At 46.0% G+C, this 23,561-nt stretch overlaps 1 protein-coding gene across 4 annotated transcripts in view; it reads right to left on the bottom strand.

The window, feature by feature from the left end:
• Positions 1-5,512: 5,512 nt before the first annotated feature.
• The window catches only part of ERG (ETS transcription factor ERG), a 261,158-nt gene continuing 243,109 nt past the window's right edge, over positions 5,513-23,561 (bottom strand). For 3 of the 4 annotated variants that reach the window (XM_066259366.1, XM_066259367.1, XM_066259365.1), the window contains 5 exons: positions 23,228-23,299; positions 16,108-16,176; positions 15,142-15,198; positions 14,409-14,456; positions 5,513-7,425 (listed from right to left, as the gene is read on the bottom strand). In XM_066259366.1, the coding sequence (XP_066115463.1) occupies positions 6,905-7,425; positions 14,409-14,456; positions 15,142-15,198; positions 16,108-16,176; positions 23,228-23,299 (767 nt within the window). In that variant the 3' untranslated portion in view covers positions 5,513-6,904. The remainder of the gene's footprint in view (positions 7,426-14,408; positions 14,457-15,141; positions 15,199-16,107; positions 16,177-23,227; positions 23,300-23,561) is intronic. The other variant, XM_066259368.1, reaches the window with a different exon arrangement.

The raw sequence follows: 23,561 nt of genomic DNA, 5'->3' as shown, positions 1-23,561 counted from the left end.
ATCCCTTCCTTAGTTTCTTAAGCAGAAAGCTGGCCTTGGCTCCCACTCTGATGCCTGCTGGGAGGTGGCAGTGGTTAGTCTGGCGCTGGATTGAGGCTCCCAGGGGCAGCCTGACACTCTTCCAGCTGAGCCATGTCTAATGCTGAGCAGACTGTGACCAACAACCCCAAGATGCATGCTTTAGGGGAAGAGTATTGCAGTGGGGGGAGGGGGTCTTCCTCCCCAGTGAGGAAATGCCTGAGAAATTCCACAGCCCCATCAGCCTTCACTAGGGCCCTTCAGGTGGAACAGATATACAGATATGTCTTAACTTCCAAGCAGAGTGGGCTCAAGTCATTCTGGAGACACAAAGTCACAGGATAAACCAATCTGAGGGATTCTAGTGCTTGTATCAATATAATGTTCAACTCTGGAATGTGCTCCTGAGGTTAACTAAGTGATACTGATCAAGAGTGAGCTTTGAAGCCGTCATGCATTTCAGACCCTTTCCCCTGACCTTCCACGTATGGATATGAGACATTTCATTATTTCAAAGAACCCAAATTGCACTGACCTGAAAAATACCTAAATGGCCAAGTAGTTCACCTACCAAGTGCTGCTAAATTCTGGTGAGTAGTCACATGGTCCATGTGAACACACCCACATCCAGGAACTCCTAGGCAAAGGTTGTCCATTCTATGTGGTGCTTCTCTGACTGGTTAAAAGTTCTTTTTTGAGTTTGGCCAATGGGCATCCTTGCCAAGTCCAGATGATTACCTTTCTGGATGTTCATTCAGCATGCAGGTGAAGACATTTACTGATAGCTTAGTGTTGCTATGCACCATGTCTGGGTCCTGGGTTGATGGACCATAAAGGTAATCATGCTTCCAGAAGGAACACTGGATAGTCCTTCAGCTGTTCCTCCATGGCCCTGTCGTGGTTCCCTCATTCTCCTCATCTCCCCACTGGGCTTGCCCTAGCTGGCCTATATCCTTCTGCGAGTGTATATGCAGAATTCATGCTGAAAGCAGGTGAAAATAGAATAAATAAGTCCTGTTTCACAGTCCATTTTAGAAAATATAACCTAAGTTTGGCCATGTTACCCCTCCCCCATGTCCTGTTAGTATGAGGCAAAATGGTGTAAGAGTAGAAATTTGAGAGTCAGTACTGGGACAAGCATTAGTGTACCCTCTTATATTTTAGGTGAGCTGAGTAAACTGTTTAATCTGAAGGTCAAGATTTTTAACTTGTAATTTGTATCATGAGGATGATTGGAAGGAGTAATGGGACAGTGTATTTGAAGTGTTCAAGCCAGTGTCTGTCCCCTAGCTCATTATATGCTGGATATTCTGCAGTCATCTCTGAAACCCTCACGTGCTGGTCACATGTGCTTCTGCTCAGTCCAGCTCCCAGGTGTTTTGAACACAACGCAGATCCTAACATCATTAAGCTCCAGTAAGTTTGTAAAACTTGGCCCATCCCTTCAGCCTGCTCTTTGGGATCCTGAGCTTGCCATGTAACCTACTGTCCCCTGAGCCCACAGCATCTGGAGTTGTCTTCAGTGTACCATCTATGCCCTCACCCTAAAAAGGTCTGAATAAGTAAGGTCAGGGGAAGAGACCTGGAATCTGTCCCCAGGACCTTCCTTCCAGATGGGTGTTGTTTTTAATTAGTACTCTTCAGCCATGTCCACTTCACCAGTCATGACCTTGTAAAATATCAAAACAGTTTTATGATATGACCACTCAGAATGAAATTCTGGCTACTATTTTGTATTATTTTCTTTAGGGAACATGTTATGTGTCTAGGAAACATGAAAAACTAACTCATTTCTTTTTTTAATAAAGTTCTTATATTTAACATGCTTCCTGCATAAGTCTATAATTCAACTTATTCTGGCACAAATCATAATCAAGTTATATGATGTCTTGCCTCACCAGAATAATATTTCATAAAGAATGTTTATGAGAAAAGGAATAAAACTATTTTGCTTTATAAAATTAGTTTAAAATAAAAATTATAAGTTAGAAGAGTCTGCCTAGTTCTTTCTATTTAGAAATGACTTGGGTCAGCTTTAAAATAAAATCAAAAGAAAATTAAAAGCTGATTTATCCCTTATATTTTCAAAATAAAGCGTTGCAAATTGATCAAAGAAAGACTATCAGACTTGCTCAAAGAGGTCCATACTGTCAGTGAGACAAGCTGGAGCACAGGGCTCCAGGTATACAGAGCTTGGAAAGTGACAGAAGATATAGTTATCCATGGTGTGTAAGCAGAATTCTAACAGGGCCTCAAAGATTTTCATTCTTTGGTGTTCATGCCCTACATAATCTTCTCTACTGGAGAATGGGAGGGACCTGTGAATATGAGGGATTCCAATTCCCATGTTTAGGTTATATTTTATGGTAAAAGTAATTTTTCAAGTGTAATTAAGGCCATAGTAAGTTGACTTTTTGAGTTAATTTTTAAAAATATTATCCTGATTGGACCTGGTTTAATCAGGAGAGCCATTCAAAGAAGTCAGATTCAAAGTAAGAGACAGTCTCTGGCTTGAAGGAGTAACTGCCTGGCTATGGAGAGGGCCATGTGGTAAGGACCCCAGGTGTCCTGTAAGAGTTGGGAGTGGTCACTGGCTGTCAGCCGGTAAGGAAATGGTGCCTCAGTCCTATAATCATCAGGAGCTGACTTCGGCCAACAACCAGTGAGCTCAGAAACGAGATAACAATCCTGGCTGAATCTTGAATTTCAGGCTGGTGAGACCCTGCGCAGAGGGCCCAGTTACATTATACCTGGACTTCTGACCCATGGAAACTAAGGTGACAGATGTGTGTTGTTTCATGCTAAGTGATTTGTGATAATTTGTTACTCAGCAGTAGATAACAGATACACACAGGACCAGTTAATAGCTGAGAGGAGAGTTGCTCAAAGGAAGCAACACCTCCACAGTAAACTGGCCTACCTCATGGTCAATTTCCATGTGGCCACAGAAGAAACTTGATGAGATTGAGATTTCACTCTGAACATTCCACACTAGACACAGATCATCTTCTCTTCCATCGCAGTTGTTCTCAAACTCTATCAGGCATCAGAATCACTGGTAAGGCTTGTTGGAACTGATGGCTGGGTTTCTGCTTCGGGGAACCTGGGGCAGGGTCTGGGAATATCTAACAAGTTCCCGGGTGAGGCTGATGTTGCTGGTCCGCGGACCACACTTTGAGAACCACACTGCTCTGTGATGAATAAAGAGGTCCTAGTTATCTTTAATATTTTACTTCTGTATTCAACCTTTTCCTCATTTCACATGAAAACGTTTTAAAATTTTTACTTATTGATTTTTAGAAAGAGAGGAAGGGTGAGAGACATAAAGAGAAACATCAATTTGTTGATCCGCTTACTCATGCGCCATTGGTTGGTTCTTGTAAGTGGCCTGACCCAGGATCAAGCCTGCAACCTCAGCATGTTGGGACAACGCTCTAACCAACTGAGCTACCAGGCCAGGGACAACCTGAAATTATTTTAACAAGATTTTTTAAAAACAAGGTTAAGACAGGGAGAAGGAACGAACCATATATACCTTTGAGTAGTCCAAAGCGTTTAATTCTCTAACTAATCATCCCAGAACTTCTACTTGGATGGAGTGATGGGGGACTCGCTAAACCAGGTTTTTAAAAAACTACCTTGTTCTGTTTCCACAGTTAAAGGGCTGTCTGGGGACCCCCAGGATGCCCGTGCTTTCTTTCTCCGCCGTCACCTTCCCAGCTCTGGAGCACCAGCTGTCGGGGCTGCACCTATCATCCAGCACAGGCCCCTGAAGGCTCCCTCCCAGGCAGTAGTGTGGACAGGTGCCTCGGGAGCAGCAAGTTCTTTAACTCCATCAGTCCTGACCATTCTACTCACCTTGAACCTTTTGGAGACGCGGCCAGGCCATCAAGCTGGGAGCCAGAATGAAGTTCTGGCCGAGCCTCAGGAATATGCAGAACTTCGCCAAGTCCCTGAAGAGTCTTTGAGAGGAGGAATGGGGACACATATCCCAACAGCGGAAGTGAGACTCTGCAGGGCTCATGAGCACACAGGGGGACTAGCGAAGGTGCAGAAGGAGTGGAGAGAGAGAGAGAGAAAGGCTCCTCATGGAATTCAGAGTACAAGTGGGAGAAGTGCTTTGAAATTAGGTTGTGACAAGAGCAGCGGGTCGCATTCTTTCGTGACATGATTTAACAATGATTTATTTGGGAGGACTCAGCATTATCATCTTATCTGAAACTACCCTGTGTGTCATAAAGGTTGCTAATAACCCGGATGGGGAGGGGGGCTGTTGGGGAACCTAACTGAAACATCTGGCAAAGCTCAGTATGCTCATCATGTCATTTCTGTTATTTTGCTCATGACACAGCCTTGAAGGAATGGGACTGAGCAATTATGCGTGGAGGACACTTGTGTTTCTGTGCAGAATGTAGGTGTGCTTGGCCTTTGCATCCCCAAACAGAAATGACTGATCTTTCCATTAGAGCAGTTTGGGCACTCTAGCTGCCAGCTTTCATGCCTTTATTTATGTATTTTCCCAAATTGATGGAAGCTTTCTGAGGGCCTTTCCCAAGCTGCTGGGAAGTGACTGATGGTGGGACTTCTTTTAACCCAAGTGGTGCAGTGTCTGAAGCCTTGGGAATCGGATCCCACCGGCTTTCAAGACTGCTGCCCACATATCCACACCACTGAGGTTTGGCAACTTCATTCAGCCATAGCAAGAGGATTACAAAGTGCAGAACGAGCCCCAAACCCGAGAGGAGACGGGCCAACTTGGAAATTGACTTCGGCCAAGAACCGGGTCAGGTTTTGCTCCCCCTCTCTTTGCTTTGGGTTCTGCCTCTCAAACTCCTATCACCTCGGCCAAGGTGGCAGCCTCTGTGACACACAGAAAAGATGTCAAGGGAAAGGGATTTCAGATCTGAGAACTACACGTCTGGTAATATGTCAGGCCCAGGGATGGGGAGACCCACACCACAGCACCCAGATGATGCTGGGGCCGGAAGGTCTAGGCCGCAGGCTACCTGGCGAGATCCTGGGAGAGAGAAGGCACGTAGACAATTTAGAAGCTGCCCTTGGTTCTTTAAAGTGAGGATCTGCAGCTACCCATGACGCTGTATTTACCAACAATAACCCAGTGTGTGTGAAGAGCAATAGTTTGTTCGCCATTTCACAGAAGTTCTGTGATCACAGAATGAAGTGAGGGCCACCTGTGTCCTGGTGCTAATCTGGAATGTCTCTACAACAGCCTCAGTGTTAGAGGCCCCTTTCCGTTCTGGACGTAAAGATGGAGGCCCCGTTGGGAACTTTTGGTCCTTTTACTCCAGAAGGAGGCAGGAGTGAAAGAGAGGCTGACGCTGTGTGAGTGCCAAACACCCTATGTGCCTTTTTCTCACTTCCACACGTTCCTGGACATAATAAAATTATAGTACAAAACCCACCACGTTTGCCACAGGCTTCTTTCTCTCAGGCAACTTGAGTCACCAGAAAAGTGTGAACGCAGACTCGTGTGTAAATCCGATTTGCCGTGCTAGGCCAAGCTTATTTTATTACATACATTCTGCATTCTAAGAACTAATAACTTCATATTGTAAACATTAAGCATACAGAGTTAAATTTCAAGGCCACATTATATCATTGATTGTCTCTTTTGTCATGTATCTTTGGTTGGCCGAGATCAACTCGTAGTGTATAAATGCATAAGTTATATAATTATTATATAAAAAAGGGGGGGGAGAAAACACATTGGCTTGTATACTTCATTCTGACAAACGCACAGCGTTCGCGACTCGAAAGGAACCCTGGAGCCCGCCTCACCCAGGGGCCCTGGTGATGTTGGGCTGCGGCAGCCAAGACCGTCACTTGCCTGATCCTGTGGAGAACAGAGCCCCCACAAACCTTACTGTCCTGCACGTTTCTTTTAAATATCAGACAATTCCAGTTAAAGTTTTCTTTTGACAAACAAACAACAACAATAAAAAAGAGATGCATGTTTTTGTGTCTGAATCCTACCACCTCCCCTTCCTTCATTCTGCTGTGTCCTTCCTCTAACACTGCATTTGGTGTGACACCAGCCCCAATCAACCTCAAGCCTCCGCGACGCCTTGTCCTTCTCCGCAGTCTGATGCTGTCCACAGTCCAGCCATCTCTGCTTGAGAAGCTTTACCCCGCTCCTGCCTCCTCCTCTCACACATCCTCCAGCCCTCCGTCCACAACCACGTCCTCTCCGCACGTGCTCAGTCCCACCGCTGGGCTCCTGGTTCCTGGAATACTGCAAAGGAGTTGAAAACTCTGGGTCGTCTTCACAGTTGGAGAGGGCCGGCAGCCCCCATCAAATGGAATGAGTCCGGCTTCACCAGAAACAGCACTCGCCGAGGAGTTCCGTATCAACGTCTGTTGCACAGTCTCTCTCTCTCTTTTCCTTTTTTTTCCATTTTCTTGGTTTTGATATGTTTCTATTTTTAAATACAGGTAGTTTTCCTTAAAATGACGTTTGAACGGTGTGTTAGGTCAAGACTGTGTTATCTGTATTGCTTTGGTTCAATCCTGGTTCGCAGCAGCAGGATCCCCAAACTCTACTCTAAAGTGGCTAGGCGTCTTGAGGCCACCTTCTTTGGCACTTTGTCCTATGACTTCATACTTCTACTTACAATGTCTTTTACAAGGTTGGTCCACAGATTATATGTCCCTACACGTTACATATTTAGCATCCTCTTAAATTCTGTAGTAATACTTGAGTAATCCCCTCCCGCTGAGTCTTTGGACCTTGTCCCTGGCTTCCTTCCCCAGCCCCCGCCAAGCTTTTCCATTCCTCCTGAGGCACTTTCTGATTCCTGTTCTCCAACAGAGTTTGTGGCAACTTTTCGGCGATTGTGTGTCATTGGGAAAGGCCTCTCTCAGGTCCCTAGTAGTAAGTGCCCAGGTGAGAAGGCATGTGGCTGGCTGGGAGCCTAGTATTAGGGTATATGCCTCCAGTGGGTGAATTCCAGTATGGGTTTGGGGCAGCGAAAAAACTGGATGATGTCACAGGGAGGGCCGGGGGGTGGGGAGCTACAAAGTTCATCTTCTGCGGGTGGGCGTGATAGGAGCCCATGTAAGGGAGGTCCGAGGGGTACTTGTAGAGTGATGACTCTGGAGGGTGGGGCTGGAGGGCCTGGGCGATTCCATGGAAGTCAAACTTGTAGGCATAGCGCTTCCCGTGGACTTTGGTCATGATGTTTTTGTCATAGTAGTAACGGAGGGCACGGCTGAGTTTATCGTAGTTCATATTGGGTTTGCTCTTCCGTTCCCCCCAGCGCCGGGCCACCTCGTCAGGATCTGTCATCTTGAACTCCCCGTTGGTGCCTTCCCAGGTGATGCAGTTGGAGTTTGAGCTGTCAGACAGGAGCTCCAGGAGAAACTGCCAAAGCTGGATCTGTCCACTCCCTAAAGAGGACAGGCAGGAATCACAAGACCCGTGAGGACAGGTTCTGAACAAAGGCATGCTGGTGTACCCAGGTCCCTTTTCCAGGCCTGCGCACCTATCCTTCAGGTGCCGGGGGCTCCCCTGTCCTCCAGATAACTGCCTGTGGCCAAAAAGGAGTGACCCATGGCCAGAGGGACAGACAAAGGGTCGCTAAGATCTCACCTCAAGGAGGGACCAAATCTGTGAGATTGTTCATGCTCCAGAGCTTCCCTGAGATCAGAAGCAGAGGCCCAGCTAGGACCCCATGTCCTCAGCTCTTTCTTGCCCCATCCTGCTTCCTCACGCCCTTTTGCAAGAACACCCCCTTTATTAATCACATGCCCAAGTATCCTTACCCCAAAGTCTGCATCAAGGGAACCTGACTTAAGACAGTGAAACTTGATAACTATCAGGTTGGTCAACAGAGCCATGTCCTTTATAAAAAACTGAGAATTCCTACAGGGCAAAGTTCAGATTGGTTCTGTCCATTTCTGACTTCCTTAGAAAAGTCAGGTCAGCTCTGTGTTTTGGAGGTGGGATAGGGGGATTGGAATGGGCTTATTTTTCCTATTTTGTGAGGCAGAATGTGCCATTAGGTTGATGGCAATAATGACTTAATACCATTTACATTGGCTAGGTCAAGTAAAATAATAAAAGTCAGATTTAGGAAATGAACTTCTAATAAGTTTATGGAAAAAAAACAGAGAATGGAAGTAAACACCGTTATTTCTAACATAACACTTTGCTGGCATACCGAAAGCAGTTCTGGCCAAATTTTTCCTAGAACAGAATTAACCCACTCAGAATGAGGAAGCTCAGAAAAAAAAAAAAAAAAGAAAAGAAAAAAGTTGGCCCTCTTTCAAACCAGATCACCCAGGGCCATATTTAGGCAAATGCATCCTAACGGAAATCCATGTGTTTGCCCCGCACGGCACTGCCAACAGTGTTCAGAAGTTTCCAAAAGAAAAAGCACAACAATGAATGATCTCAAGTCCGCCCAGGGAGTGGGGAGAGATCCCCCCAACCCCCGCTGTGGTCAAGGAGATCTCCTGGGACTGGTGTGCCCCCGCAAAGTTCTCCTGACCCTGTAAGGGGCACGCGGGCGTAGCTTTTATGTTGTATCTAATTCCAGAGACAAATCTAGGCACATCATTCTAGCCACTCTGTCATAATACTTGAAGCTGACGGGTGGCCCCTGAAGGGGAGAGGCACGCAAACATTGACAGTGAGCCTGAATACCGGAAGAAGTGAAGGTGTGCCCAACATATTTTAGAAGCTTTGAAAATAGGGAAGAGGAAGGTAGGCCCTTCCTTCTAAACACCCAGCAACAGCACTGACTAGGAAGGTGACCTTCTATTCTACGATCAGTGAGAATCATCAGACGTGATCAAATGATGAAAGCCACCGTTACCGGCAACCGACCAGGGAATGGATGTAACATAAAAATCGGTTATTAATTTGTACTCTACTCGCTCTGTCTCACTGGCTCCCTAGCTAAATCACCCAACTCAGAAATCCTATTCCCATATGGGCTACACGGACATGGATGTGTCTGTGATCCCATCAATACTTCGGCATCGTGAGAAAGGTCAGCCTTTCCCGGCTACGTTCTGGAAAGTTACCATTTTCGGCCAAGCCGCACATTTGAAAGGTATTAGCAGCTTGTAGTTCATCACGCTGGGAGCCTCTGCTGTTTCGGGACGACACGTTCAAACTGTTCTCAATCAAGTTTTCTTGCCCCCCAATGTTTCATTAATATGCATTTTTAAAAATACAAAGAATGGTATGAGAATACCATATGGTTTCAGTATATCTATTGTAACCAGAGGATTAATACTTGGGGGGAAAATTTCATATATGACCTGGGAATAAGGGAAAACATGGATTTTTGATTGATCAGTCTAACATATGCCTCAATATAAACAGAGAATTGTCTGAAAATAAATATTCACTGTCAGCCTCCTCTCGCAAAGAGAGCAGTCCCACAGATCTGTATAAAGACACAAACCTTCCTAAACAGCCCAAATAATACTCGACATCTATTCGAACCTTGGCATTGGCCCTTAGAAATCTGTCCCTTGGCCAATTCCTTTAGAAACGTGTATCACAGAGAACTGGTGGCCTCACATCTCTCCAGCTTCTGAAGCATTAGAAAGTCCGGGACCTACATCCCTGGCTGGAAACTCAAAGCTCAAGAGACGGATGAGCATTTCTCACTATTTTACCCTACAGTAGCCTTTAAGATATGGGGCTCAGGCCTCAGAGCATTTCCAAAGTCTATGGGAGTAAGAGATTTGTAAACAAAAGCCCTCGGCTGCCAAACCCAAGAACACAAAGGTGAATGCGAAATCGCCGCACATTTATAAAATGGGACGTTAAGTCGGGTTCATTAATTGCTCGATCCAGCATTCACCACGAAACTCACGGCATCCATAGGTTAAAGCAGATTTCCTCACTGGGCAAGAATTCTCGAGGATGCCCACGGTTGCTGAGAAAGTACAGTCAAGGGTGCACTGAAGGGATTACTCATGGCCACAGAATTTCACAAGCAAACTATTAAATTCTTTTACCGTCAAAGCAGTAACGTTCACTGTGCAATAAAGATGCTTTTTAGAATACTGGATGGGGTTCCAAGACAAGGCTCCCTAAGGTTTTGGAAGCCTAAGAGTGACTTGGGTGGCTCACTGGCCAAACCCATGGGAAAAGGAGAAGCTGTTAAAAGACCTGAACCTCCACCTGCACCTCATGAATCAAAAACCTGTCACACCTACTTTCTCCCTCTATCCTGGTAATATCCTCTACACCCGTGTGGAGTGGTTGCTTGCGCCCTAGCTTTGTCCAGGGTAAGACTGGGTGGAGCGGAGAGACGATGATGCTGGCTGCCCCCTACAGGAGAACCTGAGGGATGGGTGACACCAGGCTCAGAAGAGGACAGAGGCAGCCCTCTCGTTTCCCCAAGGAAAGCAGTCTCTGAATGTGATGAAAAGAAGAGGAACACAGGAGCAAAGAGGTAGAGACCGAGCAAGAAAAGGCAAACAGCTGAACGGTTTATAAACCACAGAGTGGAGCAAAGCAGGGAGTGAGTCAGCAGTTGTGGGACAAGCAGGAGGACTGTCCTGAGCAGAGCGCTCTGGTGACAGCCAGCGGGGGCCCAGCAGGCACCACAGTGGCAGTTGTTTGGGGCCACTTTCTCCTGCAGCTGGCGTGCCGCAAAAAAACCTGTGCGCACAGCCCCCAACATGTGAAAATCTAGGCGGCAGGTGTGTCCCAGGGGAAGGCTTGACCCAGGCTCAGTGTGGTTCAGAGAGGGTCTGTTGGAAGGGTGGAGTGTATGGTGGCTAGAAGGGCCTCCCTGGTGTCAGCACTGCCTGGCTGAACCCTGGCTCTGCCACTTAAGGGGCCTTGGGCAGCTGACCCAGCTCCCTGTGCCTCAGAGTCCTCACGGGCCACATGGGGGTAATGGTAAGAGTGCTATCTTCCAGAGCCACCATGCAGATGAATTCAGGAGGCGAACGCTCTTGTCATGATGAGTTTGGGCAGAAAATCCAAGTGTAAAGACAGGTACACCCCTTGCCTAGCACCTAGAGCTACCCACTGAAAGCTTACCATGTGCCAGGTACTGTTCTGAACACTATACAGTGTTTTTATAATAATCCCTCCAAGAATCCTCTGGTTGCTCAGTGTAGAGAGGAGGAAACTAGAGCCCAGAGAGGCAGGATGACTCATCTTGCCTGAGGTCAGCAAGAGCCAGAACCCTGCCCCAGGCGGTGACCCTGAATCACTGTACAAGCTTGTTGTCAGGCCTGGTTTCTGTCCACATCGCCTCAGTCTCCTCAAGTCCTTCCCAGGTTGTCCCCTCCCCGGGCCTGGAGCTTGGTAAGTTCTCAGTGCAAGACTGGACACTACTACCTTGTAACAAATAGCACAGCATCCCTCAAACTGGTCTCTGGCTTTGCATGAGGCAGGAGGCAGTCTCACATCCACCATGAAAGACTCTCCAGTTGCAGTCGGGACAGCCGCTGGACTAACACGTGGAGAGGTGAGCTCAGTTCATGTAGGGTGCCACAAAGTGCCTGGCCAGTCTGATGGGATGTCAAGTAGCTTTCTGAGCCACTAGGTAGTAACACAGGGACACACTCTTCTCAGCAGGAGAAGCACAGGCCAGAGTGCTCACCAGATGACTACTGGGATGGTGATGCTGAGATGTTACCATCACCTGTGCATTCACGCTGGATGAGGTCACTTTTCCACTGAACATGACTGAAAAAAATCTGCATTGTGTAAAGAACCAAGGCAGCATTGGAAGTGGTGAAGGATTTATTTGTCAGAGAATGGAATAGTAGGCTCCAACAGGAAGAAGCGTTAATAGAAAGATAAAAAAAACATTCTGGCATCGGGGAAAGGCCATGCAAAATACAATGGAGATGGCCTAAGGACAGACGGAGAGAGGGCCTCCTTCATTTCAAACCAAGTAGAAGTGAATCTTTCTATTCAGATTAGAAGTTAGATGCTGCTACTTTCTCCTGGCCCTTTGAGAAAGATTTCCGGGGTAGAAGGGAGGTCCTTCCTTCATGACACAAATGTCACTGAACTGTTAGGTACCAAGACATCTTTGCAGGCCTGCAATGGTTTACAGTCTCCTCCTGGCTCTTCCCTGGGTCCCTCTCCCTACAATGAGCATCCCTAGCTGCTGGGTACAGAGTGCCACTGTGAGAGATGATGCTCTTTTTAGGGCCAGCCACTCTCTGTAGCCCCACTATCCCCAAAGCCACATCTGGCCTCCTTCCTTATTGGCTGTGTGATGCAGGAAAAGCTACCTTAATTTCTCTGGACCTCCAAATCCTCTTCTGCAGGGTGAAGGCAGTGACCTCCCAGGTAGACTTGGAGATAGAACCACAGACACAGGCCCTTGCCTGGGAATTAAATGGGGTGGAGCTGTTCGAATGTTACCTCCCATTACTGAATTAACGTTCCCAGAGTGTGTCGGCTTCTGTCTTTTCCTCTTTCTAATCTATCCTGAACATTCATGCCAGACCAGTCTTCCTGAAGCATGACTGATAATCATCATCTCAAAACACAGCCATCATTTTTATGTGAATGGCTACGGAGGCCATGCGAATGGAAAGCTGACCACTGGCACAAGGAGGGGCCGGAGGCCCAGGGGACGTGACCACCTGGTGGATGCTCACAAAAGAGGCAAGAGCCTGTGACTTCCACAGTTTGGACAGTGTTGCAATGACCTGTGTCTATTTCTCCATTGGAATGTAAGCTCCTTGAGGGTCAGAATGATACTCTATTGTTCTTGCATTTATTTATTCAACAAACAATTATTGAGCGCCTGGTCTAGACCCCGTGGGTGGAGGGGATAGTAGTAAACAAAACAGTCCCTTCTGACTGGTCAGATGCTTATGGAATATTCGCTGAATTTAGCTAACATTAGCTAAAACACAACTGGCAAAGATGGTGGACACTCCATAATAATGTTTTATGTTCTGAAAGTGCAGATTCCCCTGTGGGGATGTATGCCGACTGAGTCTGAATTCTTCCATTTCCAACCCTGTTCTGGCCTCAATGTTTAGGAACTACACATTTCGGCTCATACTTGCAAGATGCCTGGGACATTTTGGTGTTTGAGTTTACCGGGGAGAATGTGCAGCCTGTGCCGTGGGTTTCTGTGGCACAACTGGGTCCCATTCGAATACAAATAAAACAATTTGGTTGGCACTAAAATGTGAGAACAGGTGACGATGCCTGGCAAATGGGCCAGTTAAGAATCTGTACTTTTTTCTAGCATCTAAATTGAGAAACAGGACATTCACTGAAGATAATCCTAACTTTGAAACCCAACCTATGGTTGTAATCAGTACTCTCCTTTTAAAAACAGAATTTAACTGCTTGTGTAATGGGTTCAATTGTGCCCCTCCCCCAAATTCATTTGTTGGAGTCCTAACCTTCCCCCCTCTACGCTGGAACCTTAGAATGTGACCTTATTGGAACACAGAGTCTTTACAGAGGTAATCAAGTTCAAGTGAGGTCTTTAGGGTGACTCTAATTCAATATGACTAGTGTGGTTAGGAAAAGGTGAATTCGGACACAGACCCATAAAGAAGGAAGACAAGAGAAGAGACACAAGCAGAAGGTGGCCAGCTACAAGCCAGAGTGACAGGTCTGGAGCTGACCCTTCCTCTGGTCCTCAGAAGGAACAAGCCCTGCTGACAACTTGGTTTTGGACTTTGCCCCCAGAACTGGGAGATGGTAAATGCCTAAACCTCCCTCCTGCTCCATCTGTGGTCCTTTGTTCTAGCAACCCTATGAGACTCATGCAGCTTAAATTAGGTAATGATGCTCTTTGCTGAAACTAAAATCTTCATTTTTTTTTTTTTTTTTTTTTTTTTTTTTTTTTCATTTTTCTGAAGCTGGAAACAGGGAGAGACAGTCAGACAGACTCCCGCATGCGCCCAACCGGGATCCACCCGGCACGCCCACCAAGGGCGGTGCTCTGCCCCCCAGGGGGCGATGCTCTGCCCATCCTGGGCGTCGCCATATTGCGACCAGAGCCACTCCAGCGCCTGAGGCAGAGGCCACAGAGCCATGCCCAGCGCCCGGGCCATCTCTGCTCCAATGGAGCCTTGGCTGCGGGAGGGGAAGAGAGAGACAGAGAGGAAAGCGCGGCGGAGGGGTGGAGAAGCAAATGGGCGCTTCTCCTATGTGCCCTGGCCGGGAATCGAACCCGGGTCCTCCGCACGCTAGGCCGACGCTCTACTGCTGAGCCAACCGGCCAGGGCCTAAAATCTTCATTTATAACTTGATCTATTTTATTTTTCCATTTGGGAAAAATCCAGGGAGACGTAAACCCTCAAATCTGCTCAGATGAAGGAATTTCTCGCCATTGCCAATTCACCTTTCAAACAGCCACTGCTATAAAGGTAACTCCGCAAGAGCAAAACCACCATCAATGTCTCACCTGGATTCGCAAGGCGGCTGCTTGTTGGTCCAAGAATCTGATAAGGATCTACAGCGAGAAGAAAAGAAGTCAAACCCCAAGCCATCGTGTGGTCAGGACGCAGTATCACATAACTGCAGTTTAGATCACACTGCGGTATGACACCCACCCTCCTGTGTCTCTGGCCTTTGGAGCAGAAAATGTCCCCCACACCAAAGTCACATGGCGCCACTTCCTGTGTTAGATAAGAGGTCCCACGGGATCCAAGAGAAGTTTCTCCCTAAGGGCCGCCTCATTTGGTGGAGCCCAGATCTGGCCTGGTATTCCCATCACCAGCCCCGTGCTCGCCTCATCCCAGGACATAAATAGGGCAAACGTGTGGCAAGTCCCCAGTTGGTCTGCCACCATGCTGGCCATGCTGACGACATCACTGGTAATACCTGCCCCCCACTCACTGCACTTCCACATTGTTGGTGCCACTGCCCCAGCCTGCGGGGTGAAGCTGCAGGATCCGTGGGTCACAGAGAAGCAGCCTGCAGGGGAGCAGGGCGCTCCCTTGCACATTCACTGTACAGGCCTGGGGCAAGTTCTCACAAGCTCTCTGGTCACCCTAATTGAGGAAACTGATTATTTGGTCTCCATTTTATACATGGAGCAGTTGTAAAGAAGACAGAGTCACACAAGTTTAATGTAGAAATATGCTACAAAACCTGCTTCTTGTCTAACGGCCGTGGAGAGACTCCCCAGAACATACCTAGCTGAGGCCGCTGGTCTTCGGTTTTGGGCACCGTGGAAGGAGATGGCTGAGCAGCTGGAAACCCCAAAATAAAAGAGACCGTTAGCTGTCACTTAACATCTGGCTACTAGTCTTTGATGCTGTTGAGTCAACATTCCATCAACTATTTTAGTGACGTAGTAAGAGACATCCTATGGAAAGGAAAATTTTTCCTTTCTATTGGAACCAAACATATATAAACCTCCTAACAAAACAAACAAAAAAACAAAACAAGAAAAAGAACACTTTAAATTTAAATGATTTCATTATTTTTAAAATTATTTTTCTTTAAAAAATTTTTCATTGATTGATTTTAAAGTGAGAGAGTGGAAGGGAGGGAGGGAGAGAGAGAGACAGAGAAACAGAGAGACTGATTTGTTGATCCACGTATTTGTGCATTCACTGATTGTGCATTCACTTTACATGCCCCAACCAGGGATTGAACCTGCAACCCCGGCGTACAGGGGTGATGCTCTAACTGAGCTACCTGGCCAGGGCCATATTTTAAAAATTTGTTTGTACCCCACTTTTCCTAAAGTAAAAAAAAAAAAAGAATTTGAGATGGCTTACAAAACAGATTAAAATGAATGCCAACCTGAAATAAATAAAAGGGAATGTACCAAGAAAATGAAATAAAGCAACGGATACTTTAAACATGGCCAAGATGAGGGGATCCACTCAGTGTTGAATCTGTACTCAAACATCCCATGACATGCGCACGTGTGTAATGAAATACATGACATTGGTAATTTCTTTCTGTTATGCAAGTAGGTAAAACCTCAATAGAGGAAGAATCATTGCATTTAAAAACTAGTAGTGCCTTTGTCGCCAATGGATAGACACTCTCCATGTTGAAAAAGAACAGATTCGCAAGAGAAATGATTATTTACCACATCAAGAGTGACCCAACATGCAGATTCAAGGCAGTAGGAGCCAACACTGTACCTTTCGACTGGGGGGTGGGGTGGCCATGACCGGTCCAGGCTGATCTCCTGGGTGGTTCGTAAGGTAAATCTGTCAAGACAAATAAGTTGACTAAAAGATCAATAATATAATTTTATAATAGAGAATTTTATATGTTTTTTTGTTTTCTTTTGTGTTTATTTGAATAAATATCGTATAAGGAATATACAGTAACCCAAAGAAATGTGCAACCTGGATTCCACTAGATTTGGATTTTATTAACAAATTATAATTTTGTATAGTTTATCGACCTAACATTTTCACATGTTAAATTTGAAAACTCCCATTGACAAATTCCCCCAGACTTTGCTGACTCTTCTTAAGTAATCTACAACCACAGGGCATGGCCACACTAAGTACCTCCTAGTCTAATGTGTCTGCATCCAGATGGGACCAACCTACTCCACCCTTTCCTATCTTCATGGCCCATCCAAAACCGAGCCCACAGCTGGAATGAATCCACCAGTTCGTGTTTGAGGTCTGTACCTCAGTCCATCCAATAATGCTCATGCTCCTTTTTCTTCTTCCCTGGAAACGAGCAGTTTTCTTCTCCTTTTCCAGCTGCCTCTCTTGGCTACCTCTCCCTTTCTCTTTATAATCTCATCCATTGACCTTAAATCAGTCTTCACTGTCTACTTATATTTCTATGCAAATGCCCACTCTTTCTTCTTCCCTAAGTGAATTTAGAATTTCTCTAAAATAAACTGCATGAAACAAATCAGAAGACTGCAGTAATCACACTCCACCCACCAACATGTGAGTGATGACCATAAGAGCTTAAGGTAGAGGCCAATAATGTCATTGTATTTATCATGTATTTACATCACTTGTCCCCACCTATGCAAATTTAATAAATACTTCTGCCTCCTCAGCTCAAGGTCTGTGAATGTTTATGATGACCCACTCTAAGTTGTTTTAAGTTTCCTTCAAAACAATATTCCAGGAACACTGTCATGCATGCTTGAACTGTGCATACACACAGAAAGCTGCTTCTACTTGCTGTCTTATCCCAGAACCATTTCAAAACTACATATTCTTGGAACTGATGGGTCTCAGTTCAATGCCATGTGTCATTCTGGGCCAACTGAAAGCCACATGCAGATACATCAGTTCATACCCTGCTGCCAGACACCTGGAGATGGCTGCGACATCTCACTTGGAGGGCAGCGACATGTAATTTGTTTTAAATCTCTCTTTAAACAGATCACTTAACTCTATTTAAAACTGGCAATTCAATGGGTCAATCTGCAAGAACTCTGAGCTACATTGCAGAAGATGTGTCTCTGCCTATTTTCACATCCCAAAGAGAATAGCAGTGAAACGCAATGTGAAATTCAACACAGAACTGCCGTAATTTATTAGGTCTGTTTGGCTGCAAGCGTCACCATGGGTGTGGTCAGTGAAACTCTGCTCTCCGGAGCTCTGGCTGAGCTGAACAATTTCTCTTCTCTAACTCTGTTACTGCTCACCACTCCCTGGCGGCTGGCATTTTTGCATTTTTGAACCACCAGCTTTTCCCACTGAGCTCCTCAAAATTTCATTTTTCTGGTGTTTAGGTTGCACACGGGAATTAAATCCTCAGCCATTACGATGTGCAATGACATTTCAACTGAAATTTGTGGGAGCACTTTGCATACGGATTCTCATCCAGTTGCATTTTGTATAAAAAATAGTTTGCTGGAGTTTCAATTTGAAGATTGTTTTGGAACAACAAAAAAAATCTAGCCAGGCAACCATAACAGCATCTCACTCAATCAGGAGTGGACACCCACATCCACCAGGGGTTCACGTACCAAATGAGAGAGCGAGATAATATAGAAATACAGTCTAGACCCTGTGTCTCAAAGTGTGCTCCACAGACCAACAGCACTGGCCACGTCTGGGAGCTTGTCAGAAATTCAGCCTCTCACTCCAGATCTACTGACTCACAGCTGGCATTTTAACAAGATCCCGGTGACTTGGGGTGCACACGGACATTCGAGAAAGCCTGTTCTCTAGATGATTCCATTGCTCTTTTTAGAAAGCTGTGCTCCTACAGATAATGATTTCAGAAATACTATCTGAGTGTGTCAATACCAGGAATAAATGTGTGGAAAGAATCCTAGATTGAATGGCTTCACCTGAGATATAAAAGCACTCATGAAATTAATCGCCAGAGTCAGTAGGTTAGTTTGCTATTATTTTCAACATTAAAAAAAAAAAAAAAAAATGTATTGCTCATGAAATGTGACTAGAACAAATTAAACTCCAAACTATTAATAGAAAAATATTTTGAAACTTTTTTTATCATAAAATCCTTCTTAGGGAGTATGTATAACCATGTCTGTCCTCCCTTGAAAATAAGTCAGGACGTAAACAACAGCAAGTCTGATTTTTAGCCAACAATTTGAGATGTTTATATGAACAATGACTACCGTGTTCATAAACACATTGCCATGGAAGATAAGCATACTTTTGTTTCCCTTCATGAAATTCTGGTCCAATGCTTCCTTATCAGCTGCTGATCACATGCTGCGGGCACCCCCCCCCCCCCCCGCTGTGGGATGTGACATAGGAAAGTTGAACTCAGCCTCGCTGAGACGAGACACAACCAGCAGTGACCTCATCAGCAGCTTCACCCCTCAAAGCAGAGACAAGAGAGTTCTGCTTGGAAAAAAATGACTATTGCATGGAAGTTTGTTATTTGTCCCTTATTGACAGCAGATCAGAAGACTTTTAATAAGGATGCATTTTACACTTAATTTGTAGTGGACACTTTAATATACTCTCCGTTTCTCTTCAACCTTGATCTTCAAGGTAATTAACTCAAACACTTGGCAGAGGGTCCTGTGTTGGGGAAGGTGGGTTTCTGGCATTAGTCCAGCTACTTTTTTCTGTAAAAGACTGTGTGTAAAAACCAAACTTTACAAAAGCTATTGCATGGGCAGCTCAGGGTCACATAGAAATATGTATATGCCATGATCTGGACCAAATAACATCAAGGTACAAGCAGGGGGGTTGACTGGTGTTGATGCCTCCACACCTGCACCTCTGTTTATTTATTGGGAGCTACGATTAGTTCTTGATTCTGAATGCCCCCACCCCGCTGTGACCAACCTCCCTCTCCAGACATCAAGAAACCAAGACAACATCCTCCTGGCCCTTCCTGCAGAGTTAATTTCACCAATTTTTATATCCTCTTTTCTCAAGCTTATTGGAGAGCAGCCTACTAGCCCTTTTAATATCTACCTACACATTTTGTTTTTGGAAAAGCCAGAATCTAGATTCTGGGAGAGTTATTCTCGTTCTGCAGGACCCACACCACATTAAAAAAGCAACTGTGGAGGTCACTAGCTGGGCTGGATGGGAAAGGATGACACTTGCTGGCTTCTGATGAACTTAGATGACTGTGGCAAAGACAGAAGAAGACCTAGAGCTGTTGCCAGGAACCAAGCTGTAAACCCCAGTTTAATGGAAGAGAGATTTAGAGTCAACCCTCAGATGATTAAGTGGCTCTCTCATTATCCTCCAGATCTTCCCACAGTCTTCCAAAATCCTCTATCAAAGATACGAAGATCTTGGGGCATCTTTCACTCCCTTCTTGTCCAGGTTTGCAGATGTCTGGTTATATTGTAACTACAGAAAAGCAAAGAATGAGTGTTTGGGCATTTGCTAAGATACAGGCTTTACAAAGCACCTTGCTAAGGAGTAGGGCAGTATCTTGCTCTCTGGCGGTGACTGGTGATATGAAAAGGCATTAAGCTGTGAGCTCTGATGGAAGTATGACTTACAGTTTCAAGAAACCCTGGAAGAGCAGCAGCTAAAACGTGAAAGTCAAGGCTGCACTTGCAGGCTCCACTCCCCATTCTTTTCTGATAACATCCTAGATGGGTATCATGATGCAAGGGTTGCCATGGTGATGGAGGAGGGGAGGATGAGGTTACAGAACATCCTCTCTGGCACATACTAGAGCTTTCACATAAACTGCTCCTAAGATGCCAGTCAGGGTGGCACATCTTAGGTCAGAAGCTGGCTTGCAAGTTTCTAGGAGTCATACCTGTCTGTATTGTTGCCACATGAGGCCTTGAGGGGCCGTGGCTCCGAAGGCACATGTTCGGCAAAGGAGGTGCTTACAAGGGAAGATGAGGAAAAGGTTTCTGACAGTAACAACTGACAACTTGAGAAACACATGAAACACTGTAAAATAATGATCATAAAAATAGAATGTAAAGTGATATGCCCGTGTGCTAACAGTTTATTGGAGTAGATGAGAGATTGCTCTGAATGCTAATTTATGACAAAGGGATCTGGAAAGAGGGCTCACTGGGAGTCAGGGACATTTGGGAAAAGTTAATAGGAACAAGCATGAGAAGAGAAGGGATGAGCATGAACAGAGGAGTGAAATGTCCATATGTGGTTATGCGTAAGGTCTCTAATAGTCTCGGCTAATTATGAGGTAAAATTGAAATGCCACCGTGACTTGACAGGGTAAGCAGGGTAAGCAATAAGGGGACTCTGGAATATGTGATCCATTTGGGAAGTTCAATCACAAAACACCAGGAATGGGCTACTCAAGGCAGGAAGAGAGGGAGGGAGGTGAGGTGGGAAGCAGGGCTGGGCAGGATGGCCCAGGCAGGTGGGAGGGGTGCTCTATTTCCATGAATGTGGGCATAGGGAATGGAGACATGAAGATCAGGACATAGCCAAGCAAGAGTTCAGAGGAAGAGAAATTCAGACCTCTGTCCCCAAGGGCTCAAAGACCTCTCCCAAAGACAGTGTTCACAATCACCTCTTCTAAAATCAGAAAGATGCCCAATGACCAAAGGGACACAGTCACAGACTCCCAGTGACTACCCCTCCCCGATGCCTCGGCAATCAGCTTGGCCATGTTCATGCCCCCTGAGCCGTCACAAAGTTCTCCGTTTACAGGTAACCACACTCACAAGACCCTTCCTTCAAAGCCCATCGCTGCTCCACCCAACCTATGCAAGCAATTCTCTTCCAAGGGCACATCCCTGGCCCTGGCTTACAGAACACAGTCCTCTGTCTGTTCAGTTTGGTTTACATTATTTTTGGCTCAGAGACCACTATTGGTCTCTCCTTTCATAATTACAGTAACAGTCAGCAAAACAGGTATTTTTGACACAAATTAAGTCTCAGAAACATACTTGACTGGTAATGGAGACATACATGCAAGTGTGACTGCTTCCAGGTCACATTCAAAGGATGGACACGAGGAAGAACACTATCAGGGCCACGGGAGGTGCATTTGAATTTGACACCCTTGTCTTTCCCTTGGCAGAAACACAGAGACAGTGATCCAGCCATCATTTTCCCTGCCACTCCATACAGCGGGATGGGCTGGCCACATCATCCAAATCCACCATATCCTCAAATATGAAAAAAAAAAAAGTCCCAAGATCCTTTGTTCCTCAACACCAGCTCCCACTCCCTGGCTTCTGCAACTCAGTCAGAGGCAGTCACGAGACAGCTTCAACGAGACAAACAAACAAACCCTGGCCAAATGTTTTACAGATAGCTTTTTTCTTTTTTTAAGTAAGGATGGAAATGTTTTTAAAATGCTCCCCAAATCCTTGTGATCTTCCTACTCTCCCTGTGTATTCCCAAGGATGCATTTCCCAGGGGTAAACTCAGAGCTCTCTAGGGCTAGAGGACAATATGCAGCAGTATTTTTTCATTCTCAGTGCGCATGGTGGGTTTCTGTAGGGCCAGTCTAGTTCACTTTGGACTCTGGTCTTGTCCAAAGTCAAGCGGCCTGTGCCACCTCTCACATGACAGAGTTAACCGAATGCTTTGGCTGAGCCCTTTCACCATGCTTCTCAGGGGAAGGGGAGCAAACGTTTCCCCTGAGGTTAAGGAGAAAGTCATCAGTCTGAAGTCACTAGGGCAGTGTCAGGTAGCTCACACTCCTTAGTGCCTGGCCCCAGATTATTTCACCGGGAAGAAACAGTAGCTCTAGCTTGAGTGCCTTCCACCAGCTCCAATGGAGACTTGTGGAGCCGAACATGTGATCGAGGTCAGAAGCAACAGCCTGGGTCTAAGGAGACATGAGACCTGTGTATGGAACATGGAATCCCATTCCATCACCGTGAACCATGATTTCTCAGCTGTGAGGCTGGCATAGTAATTTCTAGTTTATGGTGCTGTAAGTTTGGGGAGGGGACAGATGTCTAAAGCATGTTGTCCCTTCTCTGAAATGCTGTCCACTCCTTCTCCCCCTGAGAAACATCGACTACTCCTTGGGCATACTGTCCCTCATCTGCAAAGCCCCCTTCTTCCTTCAATGGAGGGGTAAACTCCTTCCCCTCCTCTCCAGCAACTCCACAGTTAGCGGTGGCACCTCTGGTTAAATGGCACTAGTTTTATGGGAATTCCTCTTGCTTTGTGCTGTTCCCCTGCAGGGCAATATTTACACTTACATCCTTCAATTAACTCAAAAGTAGACAGATTCCTGCCTGACCAGGCAGTGGCGCAGTGGATAGAGCATCGAACTGGGATGTGGAGGACCCAGATACGAGACCCCGAGGTCGCCAGCTTGAGTGTGGGCTCATCTGGTTTGAACAAGGCTCACCAGCTTGGACCCAAGGTCGCTGGCTCGAGCAAGGAGTCACTCGGTCTGCTGTACCCACCCCCCCACCCCCCCCCACCCCCGGTCAAGGCACATATGAGAAATCAATCAATGAACAACTAAGGAACCACAACGAAGAATTGATGTTTCTCATTTTTCTCCCTTCCTGTCTGTCTGTCTCTATTTGTCCCTCTCTCTGACTGTCTCTGCCAAAAAAAAAAAAAAAAGTAGACAGATTCCTGATTGCCAGGCACCCTGGATGCTATCTTTGCCCATCTGACTTCCAAGCAGCTAGTTAAGGGGCTGCTCTGCTTTTCATTCCACAGGGATTAGCAGGGACATGAATATGATCTCTGAATGAAGCAGTCTGACTCATTAGGCTCCAAACTCACAGAGGCAGAACAACATTTTAGGACTTGCTTCTGGTCCAGGATCGACCCTCTTGGTATCGCATGACTTAAGTCATGGATCTCACAGGCCATCCTGGGATGTCTCTCAGTGAATAGATCGCACAGCACAGGGGTGTTTTCGTACCTGGCCTAGTTGTAATTCTTTGCGTAGCTTCAGGATATACTGAAGTATTGGGGAAAATAAAAGCTGCACCCCCTGCAGACAAAAGGAAAGACAAAACAAGTGAAGGTCTTTGGCTGTGGTCATCCTTCCCTCTCTGCAACAGTGCCCACCAGCCTACCTGCCCTGTGATGAGAAGGGGGTACCTGCTGGCACCTGTCACAGCAGGTTCTGGGAGGAAAGGACAATACAGGTTCCCAAAGATGGAAACAAACACAAAACTCCACTGAGCCCCATTGGTTAGGAGGTGTCCTGTGTTTTGACTTGACAACTTCTTGATGAAGCCCATCCTGGTGTC

Source organism: Saccopteryx bilineata, chromosome 2 (genome assembly GCF_036850765.1).
Source record: "Saccopteryx bilineata isolate mSacBil1 chromosome 2, mSacBil1_pri_phased_curated, whole genome shotgun sequence".
NCBI classification, from domain to species: Eukaryota; Metazoa; Chordata; class Mammalia; order Chiroptera; family Emballonuridae; genus Saccopteryx; species Saccopteryx bilineata.
This window is presented reverse-complemented; position numbering and strand designations above follow the sequence as displayed.